The 18,793-nt window shown below is 41.8% G+C and overlaps 1 protein-coding gene across 3 annotated transcripts in view; it reads left to right on the forward strand.

Moving 5' to 3' along the window:
• The window catches only part of Lair1 (leukocyte-associated immunoglobulin-like receptor 1), a 117,952-nt gene extending 99,982 nt beyond the window's left edge, over positions 1-17,970 (forward strand). The window contains exons 4-9 of one of the 3 annotated variants that reach the window (XM_087584930.1): positions 5,826-6,152; positions 12,985-13,101; positions 13,196-13,238; positions 13,324-13,361; positions 13,518-13,567; positions 13,990-16,263. In XM_087584930.1, coding sequence (XP_087441056.1) covers positions 5,826-6,152; positions 12,985-13,101; positions 13,196-13,238; positions 13,324-13,361; positions 13,518-13,567; positions 13,990-14,136 — 722 coding nt within the window. In that variant the 3' untranslated portion in view covers positions 14,137-16,263. Of the gene's footprint in view, positions 1-5,825; positions 6,153-12,984; positions 13,102-13,195; positions 13,239-13,323; positions 13,362-13,517; positions 13,568-13,989; positions 16,264-16,511 lie in introns of those variants that run through there. The other 2 variants (NM_001446374.1, NM_001029928.1) reach the window with 2 other exon arrangements.
• Positions 17,971-18,793: the final 823 nt, after the last annotated feature.

Below are 18,793 nucleotides of genomic sequence, written 5' to 3' on the forward strand. Positions count from 1 at the left end.
ATTTGTTTCCCTGCGGTCTAACTTCTTGAGTTCTTTGTATATTTTGGATGTAAGCCCTCTATCTGTTGTAGGATTGGTAAAGATCTTTTCCCAATCTGTTGGTCGCCGTTCTGTCCTAACCACCGTGTCCTTTGCCTTACCGAAGCTTTGCAGTTTTATGAGATCCCATTTGTCGATTCTTGATCTTAGAGCATAAGCCATTGGTGTTTTGTTCAGGAAATTTTTTCCAGTGCCCATGTGTTCCAGATGGTTCCCTAGTTTTTCTTCTATTAGTTTGAGTGTGTCTGGTTTGATGTGGAGGTCCTTGATCCACTTGGACTTAAGCTTTGTACAGGGTGATAAGGATGGATCGATCTGCATTCTTCTACATGTTGCCCTCCAGTTGAACCAGCACCATTTGCTGAAAGCGCTATCTTTTTTCCATTGGATGGTTTTGGCTCCTTTGTCAAAAATCAAGTGACCATAGGTGTGTGGGTTCATTTCTGGGTCTTCAATTCTATTCCATTGGTCTATCTGTCTGTCTCTGTACCAATACCATGCAGTTTTTATCACTATTGCTCTGTAATACTGCTTCAGTTCAGGGATAGTGATTCCCCCTGAAGTCCTTTTATTGTTGAGGATAGCTTTAGCTATCCTGGGTTTTTTGTTATTCCAGATGAATTTGCAAATTGTTCTGTCTAACTCTTTGAAGAATTGGATTGGTATTTTGATGGGGATTGCATTGAATCTGTAGATTGCTTTTGGTAAAATGGCCATTTTTACTATATTAATCCTGCCAATCCATGAGCATGGGAGATCTTTCCATCTTCTGAGGTCTTCTTCAATTTCTTTCCTCAGTGTCTTGAAGTTCTTATTGTACAGATCTTTTACTTGCTTGGTTAAAGTCACACCGAGGTACTTTATATTATTTGGGTCTATTATGAAGGGTGTCATTTCCCTAATTTCTTTCTCGGCTTGTTTCTCTTTTGTATAGAGGAAGGCAACTGATTTATTTGAGTTAATTTTATACCCAGCCACTTTGCTGAAGTTGTTTATCAGCTTTAGTAGTTCTCTGGTGGAACTTTTGGGATCACTTAAATATACTATCATGTCATCTGCAAATAGTGATATTTTGACTTCTTCTTTTCCGATCTGTATCCCCTTGATCTCCTTTTGTTGTCTGATTGCTCTGGCTAGAACTTCAAGAACTATATTGAATAAGTAGGGAGAGAGTGGGCAGCCTTGTCTAGTCTCTGATTTTAGTGGGATTGCTTCAAGTTTCTCTCCATTTAGTTTAATGTTAGCAACTGGTTTGCTGTATATGGCTTTTACTATGTTTAGGTATGGGCCTTGAATTCCTATTCTTTCCAGGACTTTTATCATGAAGGGCTGTTGAATTTTGTCAAATTCTTTCTCAGCATGTAATGAAATGATCATGTGGTTCTGTTCTTTCAGTTTGTTTATATGATGGGTCACGTTGATGGTTTTCCGTATATTAAACCATCCCTGCATGCCTGGGATGAAGCCTACTTGATCATGGTGGATGATTGTTTTGATGTGCTCTTGAATTCGGTTTGCCAGAATTTTATTGAGTATTTTTGCGTCGATATTCATAAGGGAAATTGGTCTGAAGTTCTCTTTCTTTGTTGTGTCTTTGTGTGGTTTAGGTATAAGAGTAATTGTGGCTTCGTAGAAGGAATTCGGTAGTGCTCCATCTATTTCAATTTTGTGGAATAGTTTGGATAATATTGGTATGAGGTCTTCTATGAAGGTTTGATAGAATTCTGCACTAAACCTGTCTGGACCTGGGCTCTTGTTGGTTGGGAGACCTTTAATGACTGCTTCTATTTCCTTAGGAGTTATGGGGTTGTTTAACTGGTTTATCTGTTCCTGATTTAACTTCGATACCTGGTATCTGTCTAGGGAATTGTCCATTTCCTGAAGATTTTCAAGTTTTGTTGAATATAGGTTTTTATAGTAAGATCTGATGATTTTTTGAATTTCCTCTGAATCTGTAGTTATGTCTCCCTTTTCATTTCTGATTTTGTTAATTTGGACGCACTCTCTGTGTCCTCTCATTAGTCTGGCTAAGGGTTTATCTATCTTGTTGATTTTCTCAAAGAACCAACTTTTGGTTCTGTTGATTCTTTCTATGGTCCTTTTTGTTTCTACTTGGTTGATTTCAGCTCTGAGTTTGATTATTTCCTGCCTTCTACTCCTCCTGGGTGTATTTGCTTCTTTTTGTTCTAGAGCTTTTAGGTGTGCTGTCAAGCTGCTGACATATGCTCTTTCCTGTTTCTTTCTGCAGGCACTCAGAGCTATGAGTTTTCCTCTTAGCACAGCTTTCATTGTGTCCCATAAGTTTGGGTATGTTGTATCTTCATTTTCATTAAATTCTAAAAAGTTTTTAATTTCTTTCTTTATTTCTTCCTTGACCAGGTTATCATTGAGTAGAGCATTGTTCAATTTCCAAGTATATGTGGGCATTCTTCCTTTATTGTTATTGAAGACCAGTTTTAGGCCGTGGTGGTCCGATAGCACGCATGGGATTATTTCTATCTTTCTGTTCCTGTTGAGGCCCGTTTTTTGACCAATTATATGGTCAATTTTGGAGAAAGTACCATGAGGAGCTGAGAAGAAGGTATATCCTTTTGCTTTAGGATAGAATGTTCTATAAATATCCGTTAAGTCCATTTGGCTCATGACTTCTCTTAGTCTGTCGACATCACTGTTTAATTTCTGTTTCCATGATCTGTCCATTGATGAGAGTGGGGTGTTGAAATCTCCCACTATTATTGTGTGAGGTGCAACGTGTGTTTTGAGCTTTAGTAAGGTTTCTTTTACGTATGCAGGTGCCCTTGTATTTGGGGTATAGGTATTTAGGATTGAGAGTTCATCTTGGTGGATTTTTCCTTTGATGAATATGAAGTGTCCTTCCTTATCTTTTTTGATGACTTTTAGTTGGAAATTGATTTTATTTGATATTAGAATGGCTACTCCAGCTTGCTTCTTCTGACCATTTGCTTGGAAAGTTGTTTTCCAGCCTTTCACTCTGAGGTAGTGTCTGTCTTTGTCTCTGAGGTGTGTTTCCTGTAGGCAGCAGAATGCAGGGTCCTCGTTGCGTATCCAGTTTGTTAATCTATGTCTTTTTATTGGGGAGTTGAGGCCATTGATATTGAGAGATATTAAGGAATAGTGATTATTGCTTCCCGTTATATTCATATTTGGATGTGAGGTTATGTTTGTGTGCTTTCATTCTCTTTGTTTTGTTGCCAAGACGATTAGTTTCTTGCTTCTTCTAGGGTATAGCTTGCCTCCTTATGTTGGGCTTTACCATTTATTATCCTTTGTAGTGCTGGATTTGTAGAAAGATATTGTGTAAATTTGGTTTTGTCATGGAATATATTGGTTTCTCCATCTATGTTAATTGAGAGTTTTGCAGGATACAGTAACCTGGGCTGGCACTTGTGTTCTCTTAGGGTCTGTGTGACATCAGTCCAGGATCTTCTGGCCTTCATAGTTTCTGGCGAGAAGTCTGGTGTGATTCTGATAGGTCTGCCTTTATATGTTACTTGACCTTTTTCCCTTAGTGCTTTTAATATTCTTTCTTTATTTTGTGCGTTTGGTGTTTTGACAATTATGTGACGGGAGGTGTTTCTTTTCTGGTCCAGTCTATTTGGAGTTCTGTAGGCTTCTTGTATGTCTATGGGTATCTCTTTTTTTAGGTTAGGGAAGTTTTCTTCTATGATTTTGTTGAAGATAGTTACTGGTCCTTTGAGCTGGGAGTCTTCACTCTCTTCTATACCTATTATCCTTAGGTTTGATCTTCTCATTGAGTCCTGGATTTCCTGTATGTTTTGGACCAGTAGCTTTTTCTGCTTTACATTATCTTTGACAGTTGAGTCAATGATTTCTATGGAATCTTCTGCTCCTGAGTTTCTCTCTTCTATTTCTTGTATTCTGTTGGTGAAGCTTGTATGTACAGCTCCTTGTCTCTTCTTTTGGTTTTCTATATCCACGGTTGTTTCCATGTGTTCTTTCTTGATTGCTACTATTTCCATTTTTAATTCCTTCAACTGTTTGATTGTGTTTTTCTGGAATTCTTTCAGGGATTTTTGTGTCTCCTCTCTATGGGCTTCTACTTGTTTATTTATGTTTTCCTGGAATTCTTTCAGGGATTTTTGTGTCTCCTCTCTATGGGCTTCTACTTGTTTATTTATGTTTTCCTGGAATTCTTTCAGGGATTTTTGCGATTCTTTCAGGCATTTTTGCGATTCCTCTCTGTAGGCTTCTACTTGTTCTCTAAGGGAGTTCTTCACGTCTTTCTTGAAGTCCTCCAGCATCATGATCAAATATGATTTTGAAAGTAGATTTTGCTTTTCTGGTGTGTTTGGATATTCCATGTTTGTTTTGATGGGAGAATTGGGCTCCAATGGTGCCATGTAGTCTTGGTTTCTGTTGCTTGGGTTCCTGCGCTTGCCTCTCGCCATCAGATTATCTCTAGTGTTACTTTGTTCTGCTATTTCTGACAGTGGCTAGACTGTCCTATAAGCCTGTGTGTCAGGAGTGCTGTAGACCTGTTTTCCTCTCTTTCAGACAGTTATGGGGACAGAGTGTTCTGCTTTCGGGCGTGTAGTTTTTCCTCTCTACAGGTCTTCAGCTGTTCCTGTGGGCCTGTGTCTTGAGTTCACCAGGCAGCTTTCTTGCAGCAGAAAAGTTGGTCTTACCTGTGGTCCCCGGGCTCAAGTTCGCTTCTGGGGTGCTGCCCACGGGCTCTCTGCAGCGGCAGCAACCAGGAAGACCTGTGCCGCCCCTTCCGGGAGCTTCAGTGCACCAGGATTCCAGATGGTCTTTGGCTTTTTCCTCTGGTGTCCGAGATTGTGTGCAGAGAGCAGTCTCTTCTGGTTTCCCAGGCTTGTCTGCCTCTCTGAAGGTTCAGCTCTCCCTCCCACGGGATTTGGGTGCAGAGAACTGTTTATCCGGTCTGTTTCCTTCAGGTTCTGGTGGTGTCTCAGGCAGGGGTCCTGCCGCTCCTGTGCCCTCCCCCACGGGAGCCCAGAGGCCTTATACAGTTTCCTCTTCGGCCAGGGATGTGGGCAGGGGTGAGCAGTGTTGGTGGTCTCTTCCGCTCTGCAGCCTCAGGAATGCCCACCTGACCAGGCGGTTGGGTCTCTCTCTCACAGGGTCTGGGGGCAGAGAGCTGCTGCGGGCCGGGATCCGCGGGTGTGGGACTTCCGGTAAACACAGAACGTGCCCGGTCCTAGAGGAATTCTGCTTCCCTGTGTCCCAAGATCACCAGGCAGCTTTCTTGCAGCAGAAAAGTTGGTCTTACCTGTGGTCCCGGGGCTCAAGTTCGCTCGTGGGGTGCTGCCCACGGGTTCTCTGCAGCGGCAGCCAAATTCACATTTTTTAAATTTGTCTCTTGACATAAGTATATATCTCTATGATTTTATGGGGGTGCTCCTATATCTAGATAGGTTGAAGCAGGTAGGGTTTAAAGCTGCTGTAACAGAATGGAAAGAAGGTGGAGATAAAGGTAGAGAATGCAGAGGTCCCTGGAGTAAGCAGGGAGCTAGTGCTCTCTGCAGCAGACATGTCTAGACTGTTGTTCTGAGATTGCTTTGAATTGATCTTTACCAGACCCAACATATGCTCAGTAAGGTACTTATTGCCATGTGATGGTTATTAATGCACACAGAAAGAGGAGATGTTTTAATGCTGGAGTTTGATCATGTCTAGAGAACTCTAAATTTGGTAAGAATGTGGAATGGTGCACTTAAATTGGTTTTGTGTTATGGCACTGTCCTCACTGTGTATACTAAGATTCCTGCTCTGCTCTTTTTTAGAATCTCTGTCCGATTTCACTATCTGCGCTGAGCCAGGTCCTGTGATTCCTCAAGGGAATTTCATAACCATTGTGTGCTCAACCTCTGGTGAATATGACACGGTCCGCCTGGAGAAGGAAGGCAGCACCTTTATGGAAAAGAAAACAGAGCCTCATGGAAAACAGCATAGATTCCGTATTGGGCCAGTGAATGAAACCATTACTGGATATTATAACTGTATCTTTGAAAAAAATTATGTATGGTCTCAACGAAGTAATGATCTGCAGCTAAAAGTGATCAAAGAAAATGTCACCCAGGGTCTTGCCCCAGGTCCATCAATGACCTCAGGTTTGTTCTTAGAACCCTGGGTTTTAACCATAGCTGTTATTCCCTGCCTCCATCTCCTTTGGTTTTTCATAACACCAGGCTCCTTTACCTTACCTCCCTCATCACATGTCTCCCTTAATCTAACAGTCCAGATTGCCTGGAGCTTTACTCTTATCAGACATCATGAATGACTTGGATACAGTTACAGTCTGAGGGATAGAGTACAGAGCTGTCACTTCTTACTGGGTAGCAACTGTGCCTCAGCAGTGGTAGAGGCAATCTGCTCTTAAAGTGATTTATGTCTTTTCACTGATCACAGTAAATTATCTTGTTCTTCTACCAAGTCAGAGCCTGTCATGGCTTTAGGAAATAATCTCTAGTGAGGTCCCATTTTACTAGACAGGTAATGTGGCCTAGACCACTGTTCTGGGGGGTGTTTTCACATGAAATTTCTCTGTGGCTAGGCTCCAGAATGTCCTGGAGTTTTAGTCTACTTCCATGTTCTTCCAGGTCTTCCAAGAAGTTGTTTAGTACTGATTCTGCGAGGCCAAGCAGAGCAAATGAGAAAAGAACAGAAGGAAGGGTCACCCCACCCTGACTCCCCCCAGCAGAAGGGATTGAGGAGGAGCTCTGTCAGGTTTCCTGTTTTCCCTGCCCTGTCCTTTTAGGTGTTTCTCATAGTCTGCAATTGAGTAATTGGCAATTCACCCATTTTGGAACAATACTTAAGATGGAGAAGAGGTCTACATAGCCTCTCTCATAAGCTCTCAATATTTCCTCCTGCCTCTTTGCTGTGTAGTAGTTTATTGGAGCTCATACATTGGGTTGATGTCACAATCAGCCTTTTGTTTAGCTTTGGAACCAGACATCAGGATGTCATTGATACTATTTTTGTTGCTATTTTATTTCATCATCATCATCATCATCATCATCATCATCATCATCATCATCATTATTATTATTATTATTATTATTATTATTATTATTATTATTATTATTATACTGAGATTTGATCTGTTCTTGGATTTGGTTTCCAAGAATTTAGTTGATTATGTTTGCATCAATGTTCATAAGGGAAACTGGTCTTAAGTTTTCTTTCTTTGTTGCATCTTTGTGTGGTTTAGGTATAAGCATCATGGAAGGAATTGGGTAGTGTTCTGTCTGCTTCTATTTTGTGGAATAATTTGGACAGTATTGGTATGAGGTCTTTTATGAAGGTCTGATAGAATTCTGAAGTATACCCATCTGGTCTTGGGGTCTTTTTGGTTGGGAGACTTTTAATAACTGCTTCTATTTCTTTAGGAGTTATGGGCTGTGGAAATGGTTTATCTGATCCTGATTTAACTTTGGTATCTGGTATCTGTCTAGAAAATTGCCCATTTCATCCAGGTTTTCTAGTTTTATTGAATATAGGCTTTTGTAGTAGGATCTGATGATTTTTTGAATTTTCTCAGATTCTGTTGTTATGTCTCCCTTTTTATTTCTGATTCTCCTAATTTGACTACATTCTCTGCACCCTCTGGTTAGTCTGGCTAAGGGTTTATCTTTGATTTTCTCAAAGAACCAGTTCCTGGTTTTGTTGATTCTTTGTATAATCCTTTTCATTTCTACTTGGTTGATTTCAGCCCTGAGTTTATTTCCTGCCATCTACACTTCTTGGGTGTATTTGCTTCTTTTTGTTCCATTGCTTTTAGGTATGCTGTCAACCTGCTGATGTATGCTCTCTCCTTTTTTTTAAAAAATTTATTTAATACTTAATAATAATTCTTTGGTTTCCGGGCAAACATCCCTGTCCCCCCTCCCCTTCCTTATGGGTGTTCCCCTCCCAACCCTCCCCCCATTGCCGCCCTCCCCCCAACAGTCTAGTTCACTGGGGGTTCAGTCTTAGCAGGACCCAGGGCTTCCCCTTCCACTGGTGCTCTTACTAGGATATTCATTGCTACCTATGAGGTCAGAGTCCAGGGTCAGTCCATGTATAGTCTTTAGGTAGTGGCTTAGTCGCTGGAAGCTCTGGTTGCTTGGCATTGTTGTACATATGGGGTCTCGAGCCCCTTCACGCTCTTCCAGTTCTTTCTCTGATTCCTTCAATGGGGGTCCTATTCCCAGTTCAGTGGTTTGCTGCTGGCATTCGCCTCTGTATTTGCTGTATTCTGGCTGTGTCTCTCAGGAGCGATCTACATCCGGCTCCTGTCGGTCTGCACTTCTTTGCTTCATCCATCTTGTCTAATTGGGTGGCTGTATATGTATGGGCCACATGTGAGGCAGGCTCTGAATGGAAGTTCCTTCAGTCTCTGTTTTAATCTTTGCCTCTCTCTTCCCTGCCAAGGGTATTCTTGTTCCCCTTTTAGAGAAGGAGTGAAGCATTCACATTTTGATCATCCGTCTTGAGTTTCATTTGTTCTAGGCATCTATCTCCTTTTCTTTATGGAGGCACTCAGAGCTATTAGTTTTCCTCTTAGCAATGCTTTCTTTGTGTCCCATAAGTTTAGGTATGTTGTGCCTTTATTTTCATTAAATTCTAAAATGTCTTTAATTTCTTTTTTTATTTCTTCCCTGACCAAGATCATGACCCTGATCATGAGCAGAGCGTTGTTCAACTTCCATGTATATGTGGGCGTTTTTTTGTTATTGTTGTTATTGAACACCAGCCTTAGTCATTGGTGATCTGATAAGATGAATGGGATTATTTCAATCTTCTTGTATCTGTTGATGCCTGTTTTGTGACTATTTGTATGGTCAGTTTTGGAGAAGGTACCATGAAGTGCTAGAAGAAGGTATATTCTTTTGATTTAGGATGGAATGTTCTATAAATATCTGTTAAATCCAACTGGTTCATAACTTCTGTTAGTTTCTTTATGTCTATCTATCTTTAGTTTCTGTTTCCTTGGTCTGTCCATTGATACGAGTATGGTGTTGAAATCTCCTTTTTATGTATCAAAGCTCTGGGAACAGCCAGAAACCTGAAATGTTCTGTCCCATATGACTTCTGCCTTTGTATATCCTGAGGCCACCAGGCAGGTTGCTTGGAGCAGAAGAGTTGGTCTTACCTCTTCTCTCAGGTGTGTTGGCACTCCTGGTGACTCACTTTGTATTTTCTTTGATTTCTGTTTCAATGATTTCTGTGGCACCTTCTATACCTGAGACTCTCTCTCCTATCTCTTCTATTGGTGATGCTTGTATCTGTGACTCCCGATCAGTTTTGTAGGTGTTCCTTCTCCAGGGTTGTCTTTGTTTGTGATTTCTTTTTTGTTTCTATTTCCAATTCTAGATCTTGGATGGTTTTCTCCAATTCCTTCATCTTTTTTTTATTGTGTTTATTCATATTTCTTTAAATAATATATGTATTTCCTTTTTAGGGGCTTCCTCCTGGTTATCTGTGTTCTACTGTATTTCTTTAAGGAAAGTTATTTATGCCCTCCTTAAGGTCTTCTTTCATCTTCATGAGATGAGATTTTAGATCATAATCTTGCTTTTCTGGTGTTTTAGGGTGTTCAGGGCTTGCTGTGTTGGGAAAGCCTTGGTTTCTGTTGCTTATGTTCTTGCACTTTCTTCTTTCCATCTGGTTATCTCAGGTGTTAGGTGGCCTTGCTGTCTCTGACTGGAGCCTGTTCCTCCTGTGAGCATGGTTATTTTGGGCCTCTGTGGGTCAGGATGTCTCTGGGTATGGGATAGGGTCTGGAGCACCCCTTCTTAGAGTCAAACTGGCTCCAGGTGTGGGCAGGGTTGTGCATGCTGGATCACAAGATCTGTTTCCTGGCACAATTGAGGACCAGAAGGAAGATGTGTCTCTGGCAGTGTGGGAGGTCTTGACTCTCATTAGGCCAAGTGTTGGAGCGTGCCAGTTGGTGTCATATCTCCTGGGGCTAAAGCTATCTCTGTGCATGGGTTTGGGGAGGGCTGGAGCACAGGATCTGCTCTCAGTGTAGTTTTGGACTAGAAAGTAGATTTGTCTCTGGCTGGGTGTGAGGTCCTGCGTCCTCTGGGCCCCAGAGGGTCCCAGTTAGGCCAGGTATTGTGGTGGTGGGAGAACTCACCTGTGAGCCTGGTGGTGTCAGAACTCCTGGGGGTCAAACTCTCTCAGGGTATGGGTGGTTTGTGGGGAGGGGGGCTGAGTACAGGATCTGCTCCTAGGGACAGTTGTGGACTTGAAAGAGGTATAATATATCTTGATACATAAATATAATGCATGTTATTCCATTTTGAATATGCTATTTAATATCTGCACTATATAATTTAACAGATATTATTTATTACTATAATCTACATATAGGTAAACATCATTTATTATTATAGCTTTGTATATTTTATATCCTTGGAAGATAATGTTCAGTATTAAATAACATAAGTTTATATATTAATTTATGTGATAGAAGTTAGCTGTAATGTGCTATTTTCTTTCTGGCCCCAAGCTCCTGGAATAACAACTCAGACTCAAATATATATTTACAAGTACTAAGGCCATATAGCTAAGCTTGTTTCCTCACTAGCAAATGATTTAGAATGACCCATTTGTACTAATCTAAATTCTGCTACATGGCTGGTTACCTCTGCTCAGTTACCATGTGTCTGTCCTCCTATCTTCTCAGGTGACTCTGAGCCTCTGTATCTCAGAATTCCTTTTGCCTAATGGATGTCCCACCTTCTATTCTACCTTTTCTAAAGGCCATAAATTTTTAAAGATTCATTTATTTATTTTATGTACATGAGTATACTGTAGTTACCTTCATACACATGAGAAGAAAGCATTGGATCCCATTACAGATGGTTGCAAGCTACCATGTGTTGTTTGAAATTGAACTCAGGATGTTTGTAAAAGTGGTCAGTACTCTTACCTTATGAGATATCTCTCCAGCCTGGCCATAGATTTTTTTTAATTGACAGGTGATGCATCCATAGAATACCTGAGATACTCTCTCTATAGTCAGCATATAACTTTATTTTATATTTCCTTGCATTTTTATTTATCTAGATATGTGTGTTTGTATGTTCACTGTGTTGATATGCATGTGGGTGCAGGTGAACATATATGCATGTATGTGTGTGTAAATCCATGAATGATGCTAAACTTATTATTTAACTGCTATCCACCTTCCACACTGGGGTATAATCTTTGACTGATCACAGAATTTACTGTTTCAGCTAGTCTGGTTAGCCAGTTTGCTCAGGTGGATTTTCAGTCTTTCTTTCCTTAAATTGAGATTATAGGTAGACAGTCATGTCCAGTTAACACTTTCTTTTATATATATATTTTTTACACTCCAGATTTTATTCCCTTCCAGGTTCACTCTCTGACTGTTCTACATCCCATACCTCCTCTCTGTCGACCCTGTCTCCATGAGGGTGTCCTCCCACACCAGACCTCTAAACTCTTTGAGGCCTCCAGTCTCTTGAGTGTTTGGTGTATCTTCTCTGACTGAACCCAGACCCAGCAGTCGTCTGCTGTATGTGTGTTGGGGGCCTCATATCAGCTGGTGTATGCTACCTCATTGGTGATTCAGTGATTAAGAGATCTTGGGGGTCCAGGTTAAATTGAGATTGCTGGTTAACTTTTTCTGTGGGCTCTGGGAATCCAAACTCTGGTTCTCACTCTTGTATACCAATTATTTTACTCATTGAGCCATATCCATAGCACCTTAGACGTATTTATTTACAGTACATGTGAATGTACATCCATACGTCACTTAATTCTTCTTTATTCTAGACTTGTGTTCATTAGGTATTGTGGTCAAGTGACATCTGTGCTCTGAGTAATGCATCATTGGTAGCCATTATATCATTGTGTGAACAAAATAGTATTTATAGCAGCTTAGGAGAAACAGTCCTTTGCACATGTGACCATATGGTATATAGAGCAAGCAACTTTTAAACTGCAGTCCTACAGAAACGTTAATCCAAATGCTGCAGGTAACCAAGACTCCATGGCAGGTACAATGACACTAGGGCATAGAACATTTTTAGCTCAGTTATAATCTTACTACAGGTCCATGGTTAATTGTAATATCATTGCACATCATGTGTGACTCCATTTACATATGTAAGATATAAGTCTAAATAAATCATGTACATGCATATGACAGGTCTAATTTAAGTTGTGATATGGTATGTGGAAAGGACAGAATAGCAATTATTACACTGAGTTAGACATGGGCAAGGGGTTGAGGAAACAGCCTCTAAAGAGACATTGTCTGACTTTCATTAAAGGATTGCCTCAGGAGCAAGTGGCAGGGAGAGTGGGTACTATCCATGAAGAGGAGACAGGTGGATTCCATCTTGGGTGGTCACCTCTATAGTGGTACAGTGAGTGGAGAAAGGTGCATTTAAGGAAGAGGATGAGATGGATATTAAATGCTGTCTTCAGGGCATCAGGCAATAGGACAATATTGGAACTAAATTTGTTCCTGTGAAGGGCTACCCAGAAGAACATACAAGATGGGAATTCTTGACCTCAGTGAGAGGGAGGCCAAGATGGGTTTGGTGAGGGAGTCCTGATTCTCTTCTTATTGGTTATTAGTCTCTGCAAAGCTCTACAGAGTGTGGTGGGCAATGCTGTTCTATATGATGTCAATCACAAAGTTAGAGCTTTTATCTTTGGGAACCTAATGGATGTCTTTAGCCATATCTAACTTCTGAGCCCATAAAATGACCCTGCCAGTGGCTTGCGAGCCCTAGAGTACAAAGCAGGTCAACACTCCTGACAGATAGCACAAGGATACTCATCACATATTTCAAGATCACTGTAAATATAAAATTTTACATAGTCACATGTTTATGAATACCACCCAGCATATGTGTGCTATTCAGTAGGTACTTAATAAATGCATGCTGATGATAATTTGGTTCTTGTCTTTTTTAGATACATCTTGGCTGAAGACGTACAGCATTCACATTCTTACTGTGGTCTCTGTGATTTTCCTCCTTTGTCTTTCCCTCTTTCTATTCTGCTTTCTTAGCCACCGTCAGAAAAAGCAGGGTAGGTATCTGTGGTGAAAGATGGCCTTCAGGGACTTTTGGGAGTGCTGGTGATAAGAACTCCCTCTTAAATGTGGACTACTGACTATTCTCAGGACTTCCAAACAATAAGAGCCAGCATCAGAGGTCACAGGAGAGGTGAGACCCCTGGATGACTCCCATAGCATTGCCCAGTCCTTTGTCTCCATCGAGTCTATAATGTTAATTTACCCTTTCTCCTCAGGCTCAACCTAGCTACTAATGGCCTGGAGAAGACATCAGGTAAGGCAACTGAAGGGGTTACCCAGTCTGTTGGGAACCAATTTGGATGAAAAACATCTAGAAACCTACTAGAGGGTAGTGGTGTGATATAATGTAGTAATAATTGTCTTCTAGTGTCCACTAAAGAACACTTATTCTAAGGTTTCTTTTTTACAGACATAGTCATGGATGACAGCCTTTCTGAGGACAGACAGACAGAAACTTGGGTATGTATTTGTATTTGTCATCTAGTGCTAACTAACAAAACTGCTCCCAAATTTAGCAGCTTAGTTACATATCTTCAGTCTCTTGGGTAAGGAATCTAGGGGCAGAAGAATTAAAAAAGTGTTGACTGCAGCTTTTGTCACCTCAAGCCTAGTGGATAGAGGATCCTTGTTCTGAGCAGCACATTCTAATGGCTACAGACAGCAGGGCTTTCCACAGCACTTTACTTTCTCCAGAAAGAGAATCCAAGACAAGAGAGGGCAGAAACTACTTCTGCCATGTCTCTGGGTTATGTAATCCAATCCCAATATCATTGGGAGAGAAGCACAACAAAACATGGCTATGACTCATAGAGCAGGTTAGCTTTTTACTCTATAGCACCTCCCCTCAGCTACTTTAACTCTCTTGGGCCCCTCTCTCCCAGACCCCAGTTGCAGGAGATCTTCAGGAGGTGACATATGCCCAGCTGGACCATGACTCCCTCACACAAAGGACTGTTAAAGATGTGACCCCACAGAACAGAGTTATCATGGCTGAGTCCAGTACATATGCAGCCATCATGAGATGCTGAGCCTGGGCATCCTGGAGACACAAATGGTCACTATTGGAAAGCCTGAAGAAGCCACCAAATGCTTCTCTTGGGATCAGCCTAGTGTGGAAGCTAGGTCCCTATTCCCCATCCAGGAGTTGAATTATATATGTGCTAGTATCAGCCCTTGGAAAGACTATATTGCAGTAGCTTTCAGAGCCCCAATTACACTCACCTAGCTGTTTCCAGAGACACAGTTACAGTTCTTTAGCTGTTTCTTCAGACCCATCTACATCCCATATTATTTAATGAGTAGCATTGTGTTTGTCCACCTGCCTTTACATCCCCAGTTGTGTAATGAGCCCAGTGAACCCTAAAGTCTTCCTTGGATCTCTCTGCTGACTCTGACTACAGTGCACTCATGTGAAGATTGCTGTCTGTAAGCAGGAGAGGGCAGGTGAAAGATAAGACAAGAGCCTGTGATTGGACAGTAGAAAAGGAGGGCTGGCTGATAGTTTTTGAGAGGCAGGACAGAGAGGAGAGAAGGGAGAAGAAAGGAGGATGGAGGAAGAGAAGGATGACCCAGATCCATGTGGCCTTAGATAGCCACAGGTAGCTATAAATATCTTATAAGGGATGGCTAATTACAGGACAATTTTTCTTATCTAGGTGGTCAGTTTATATTAATATCAATTGGCTCTGAGTTTGTTATGTGGACATTTTGTGGGGTGAGAATTTACTGATATAAATCTGATAAATTACAAGTCTCTAGAGTTTTGATTTTATCAGGTAACTGCGGATAGTGACTATAACCACAAGGGAGTGTGAGCAGAGTCTGCAGCAAGAAAGCTACAAGATGGGTGGTTGCTGCTGGGGCTAGCCATGGAGGCAGTGAGAGCACTGGTGCCAGAGGGTAGCTGGTGATAGTATGAGATGGTATTCCTATTTTCTTATTTAACACCACACTTATGCAGCTGAAAGCTGAGTCCCTTCTCTGTGTCAGCACTCATGGAGTGCCTTATGGATATTTTTTATGATGGAGCATCTACAGCCTGTGTAGGTCTTGGATACAGACTGTAAGGACCCAAAGACTGTCTTCATTGCTGTTCAGAGATGAGTGGAGAAATGAAGACTACAAAAGGGTGCACATGATTCCCATTTCTTTAAAATATATGTTTAATTGACCAAGACTGCATACTTAAGTGTGAACTGACAGTACTTGGTGTGACATTGTGTGTGTCACCACAAATACTCAACGCAACTGCCACCTCCCACAGGATAGTCTGAACATGTTCACTGATGATGAACTTTGGATCAGTGTTTCTTGATGGCATGTGTTGATCAGAAATATAAGAAAAATGAACAGTCAAAGGGAAAGGGAGACTGAGAATGGGTAGAGCTATTCTACCTATACACACCTCTATATAAGGATATACAGGGAGACTCACAGATGCCAATATGTACACACACATACATGTGTACACACGTATATTTATGCACATTGAGCAGGAGAGCACTGAGTCACTGTGAGATTACATTTGTCAGTATCTCTGCTCCACACCCCTTATCCAGGCTCAGATTCAGTGATCCTATACACATATACTAGATATGGTCAGCACTAATTAGACTCAGAGATTGACTAACAACAACAACAACAACAACAACAACAACAACACTGACAGCAGTGGTAACTTAAAACAGGACATACCAGGACATGGTGGCACACAGCTTTAATCCTGCTACTTAGGAGACAGAAGCAGGTGGTCTTTGTGAGGTCTAGGGAAGCCTTGTTATTGTATCATGTTCCAGGCCAACCAGTGCATGCCACATAGTGAGACCCTGTTTCAAAAAACAGCTGAATCTACCCCAAAAGGCACGAAGTCCAGTGTGAGACAAATACTACAATGGTAAGACCTGAAGGGAGTTTGAAAGAAGTGTTAGATAGGTTGATCATTTTCAAACATTGATTCTTCACATCTGTAAAAATTTCAAAATAAATTTAAAATATTAATTAAAAAAGAAAATACTCATGTTAACTTACAGAGACTGAAGCAGCAAGTACAGGGCCGGCATTACTCTGTACCAGGTGTGTGTGTGTGTGTGTGTGTGTGTGTGTGTGTAGTGGCTTTCAGTTTAGTGTATTTTTTGAATAATAAATTGTTTTATTCCAAATAAATGAATATAAGTCTTTAAATTAGAAAAACAACAAAATTCACAATATTGAACTCAAAATCAGAATAACATATTAGTGGTTGTATTTAAGAATAAAGTTGATTATAGCAGAGACCATTAATGTTTATGGAATACTAGGTTATAAAACTTGGAGAATGACATAAAGTTGGTTTAAAATCTCATAGAGCATACAATCACACTATATCTTTGCACACAGTTAAAAACTAAACATTTTCAAATTTAAGAGCGGCAGGACCCCTGCCGGAGACACCGCCGGACCCCGAAGGAAACAGACCGGATAAACAGTTCTCTGCACCCAAATCCCGTGGGAGGGAGAGCTAAACCTTCAGAGAGGCAGACAGGCCTGGGAAACCAGAAGAGACTGCTCCCTGCACACACATCTCGGACGCCAGAGGAAAAAGCCAAAGACCATCTGGAACCCTGGTGCACTGAAGCTCCCGGAAGGGGCGGCACAGGTCTTCCTGGTTGCTGCCGCTGCAGAGAGCCCCTGGGCAGCACCCCACGAGCGAACTTGAGCCTCGGGACCACAGGTAAGACCAAATTTTCTGCTGCAAGAAAGCTGCCTGGTGAGCTTGGGACACACGGAAGCAGAATTTCTCTAGAACCGGGCACGTTCTGTGTTTACCGGAAGTCCCACACCCGCGGATCCCGGCCCGCAGCAGCTCTCTGCTCCCAGACCCGGTGAGAGAGAGACCCAACCGCCTGGTCAGGTGGGCACTCCTGAGGCTGCAGAGCGGAAGAGACCACCAACACTGCTCACCCCTGCCCACATCCCTGGCCCAAGAGGAAACTGTATAAGGCCTCTGGGCTCCCGTGGGGGAGGGCCCAGGAGCGGCAGGACCCCTGCCGGAGACACCGCCGGACCCTGAAGAAAACAGACCGGATAAACAGTTCTCTGCACCCAAATCCCGTGGGAGGGAGAGCTAAACCTTCAGAGAGGCAGACAGGCCTGGGAAACCAGAAGAGACTGCTCCCTGCACACACATCTCGGACGCCAGAGGAAAAAGCCAAAGACCATCTGGAACCCTGGTGCACTGAAGCTCCCGGAAGGGGCGGCACAGGTCTTCCTGGTTGCTGCCGCTGCAGAGAGCCCCTGGACAGCACCCCACGAGCAAACCTGAGCCTCGGGACCACAGGTAAGACCAAATTTTCTGCTGCAAGAAAGCTGCCTGGTGAACTCAAGACACAGGCCCACAGGAACAGCTGAAGACCTGTAGAGAGGAAAAACTACACGCCCGAAAGCAGAACACTCTGTCCCCATAACTGACTGAAAGAGAGGAAAACAGGTCTACAGCACTCCTGACACACAGGCTTATAGGACAGTCTAGCCACTGTCAGAAATAGCAGAACAAAGTAACACTAGAGATAATCTGATGGCGAGAGGCAAGCGCAGGAACCCAAGCAACAGAAACCAAGACTACATGCCATCATCGGAGCCCAATCCTCCCACCAAAACAAACATGGAATATCCAAACACACCAGAAAAGCAAGATCTAGTTTCAAAATCATATTTGATCATGATGCTGGAGGACTTCAGGAAAGACCTGAACACACTTAGGGAAGCACAGGAAAACATTAATAAACAAGTAAAAGCCTACAGAGAGGAATCACAAAAATCCCTGAAAGAATTCCAGGAAAACACAATCAAACAGTTGAAGGAATTAAAAATGGAAATAGAAGCAATCAAGAAAGAACACATGGAAACAACCCTGGATATAGAAAACCAAAAGAAGAGACAAGGAGCTGTAGATACAAGCTTCACCAACAGAATACAAGAGATGGAAGAGAGAATCTCAGGAGCAGAAGATTCCATAGAAATCATTGACTCAACTGTCAAAGATAATGTAAAGCGGAAAAAGCTACTGGTCCAAAACATACAGGAAATCCAGGACTCAATGAGAAGATCAAACCTAAGGATAATAGGTATAGAAGAGAGTGAAGACTCCCAGCTCAAAGGACCAGTAAATATCTTCAACAAAATCATAGAAGAAAACTTCCCTAACCTAAAAAAAGAGATACCCATAGACATACAGGAAGCCTACAGAACTCCAAATAGATTGGACCAGAAAAGAACCACCTCCCGTCACATAATTGTCAAAACACCAAACGCACAAAATAAAGAAAGAATATTAAAAGCACTAAGGGAAAAAGGTCAAGTAACATATAAAGGCAGACCTATCAGAATCACACCAGACTTCTCGCCAGAAACTATGAAGGCCAGAAGATCCTGGACTGATGTTATACAGACCCTAAGAGAACACAAATGCCAGCCCAGATTACTGTATCCAGCAAAACTCTCAATTAACATTGATGGAGAAACCAAGATATTCCATGACAAAACCAAATTTACACAATATCTTTCTACAAATCCAGCACTACAAAGGATAATAAATGGTAAAGCCCAACATAAGGAGGCAAGCTATACCCTAGAAGAAGCAAGAAACTAATCGTCTTGGCAACAAAACAAAGAGAATGAAAGCACACAAACATAACCTCACATCAAATA

The sequence above is a fragment of the Rattus norvegicus genome, chromosome 1, assembly GCF_021556685.1.
Source record: "Rattus norvegicus strain SHRSP/BbbUtx chromosome 1, alternate assembly SHRSP_T2T, whole genome shotgun sequence".
Classification (NCBI taxonomy): Eukaryota; Metazoa; Chordata; class Mammalia; order Rodentia; family Muridae; genus Rattus; species Rattus norvegicus.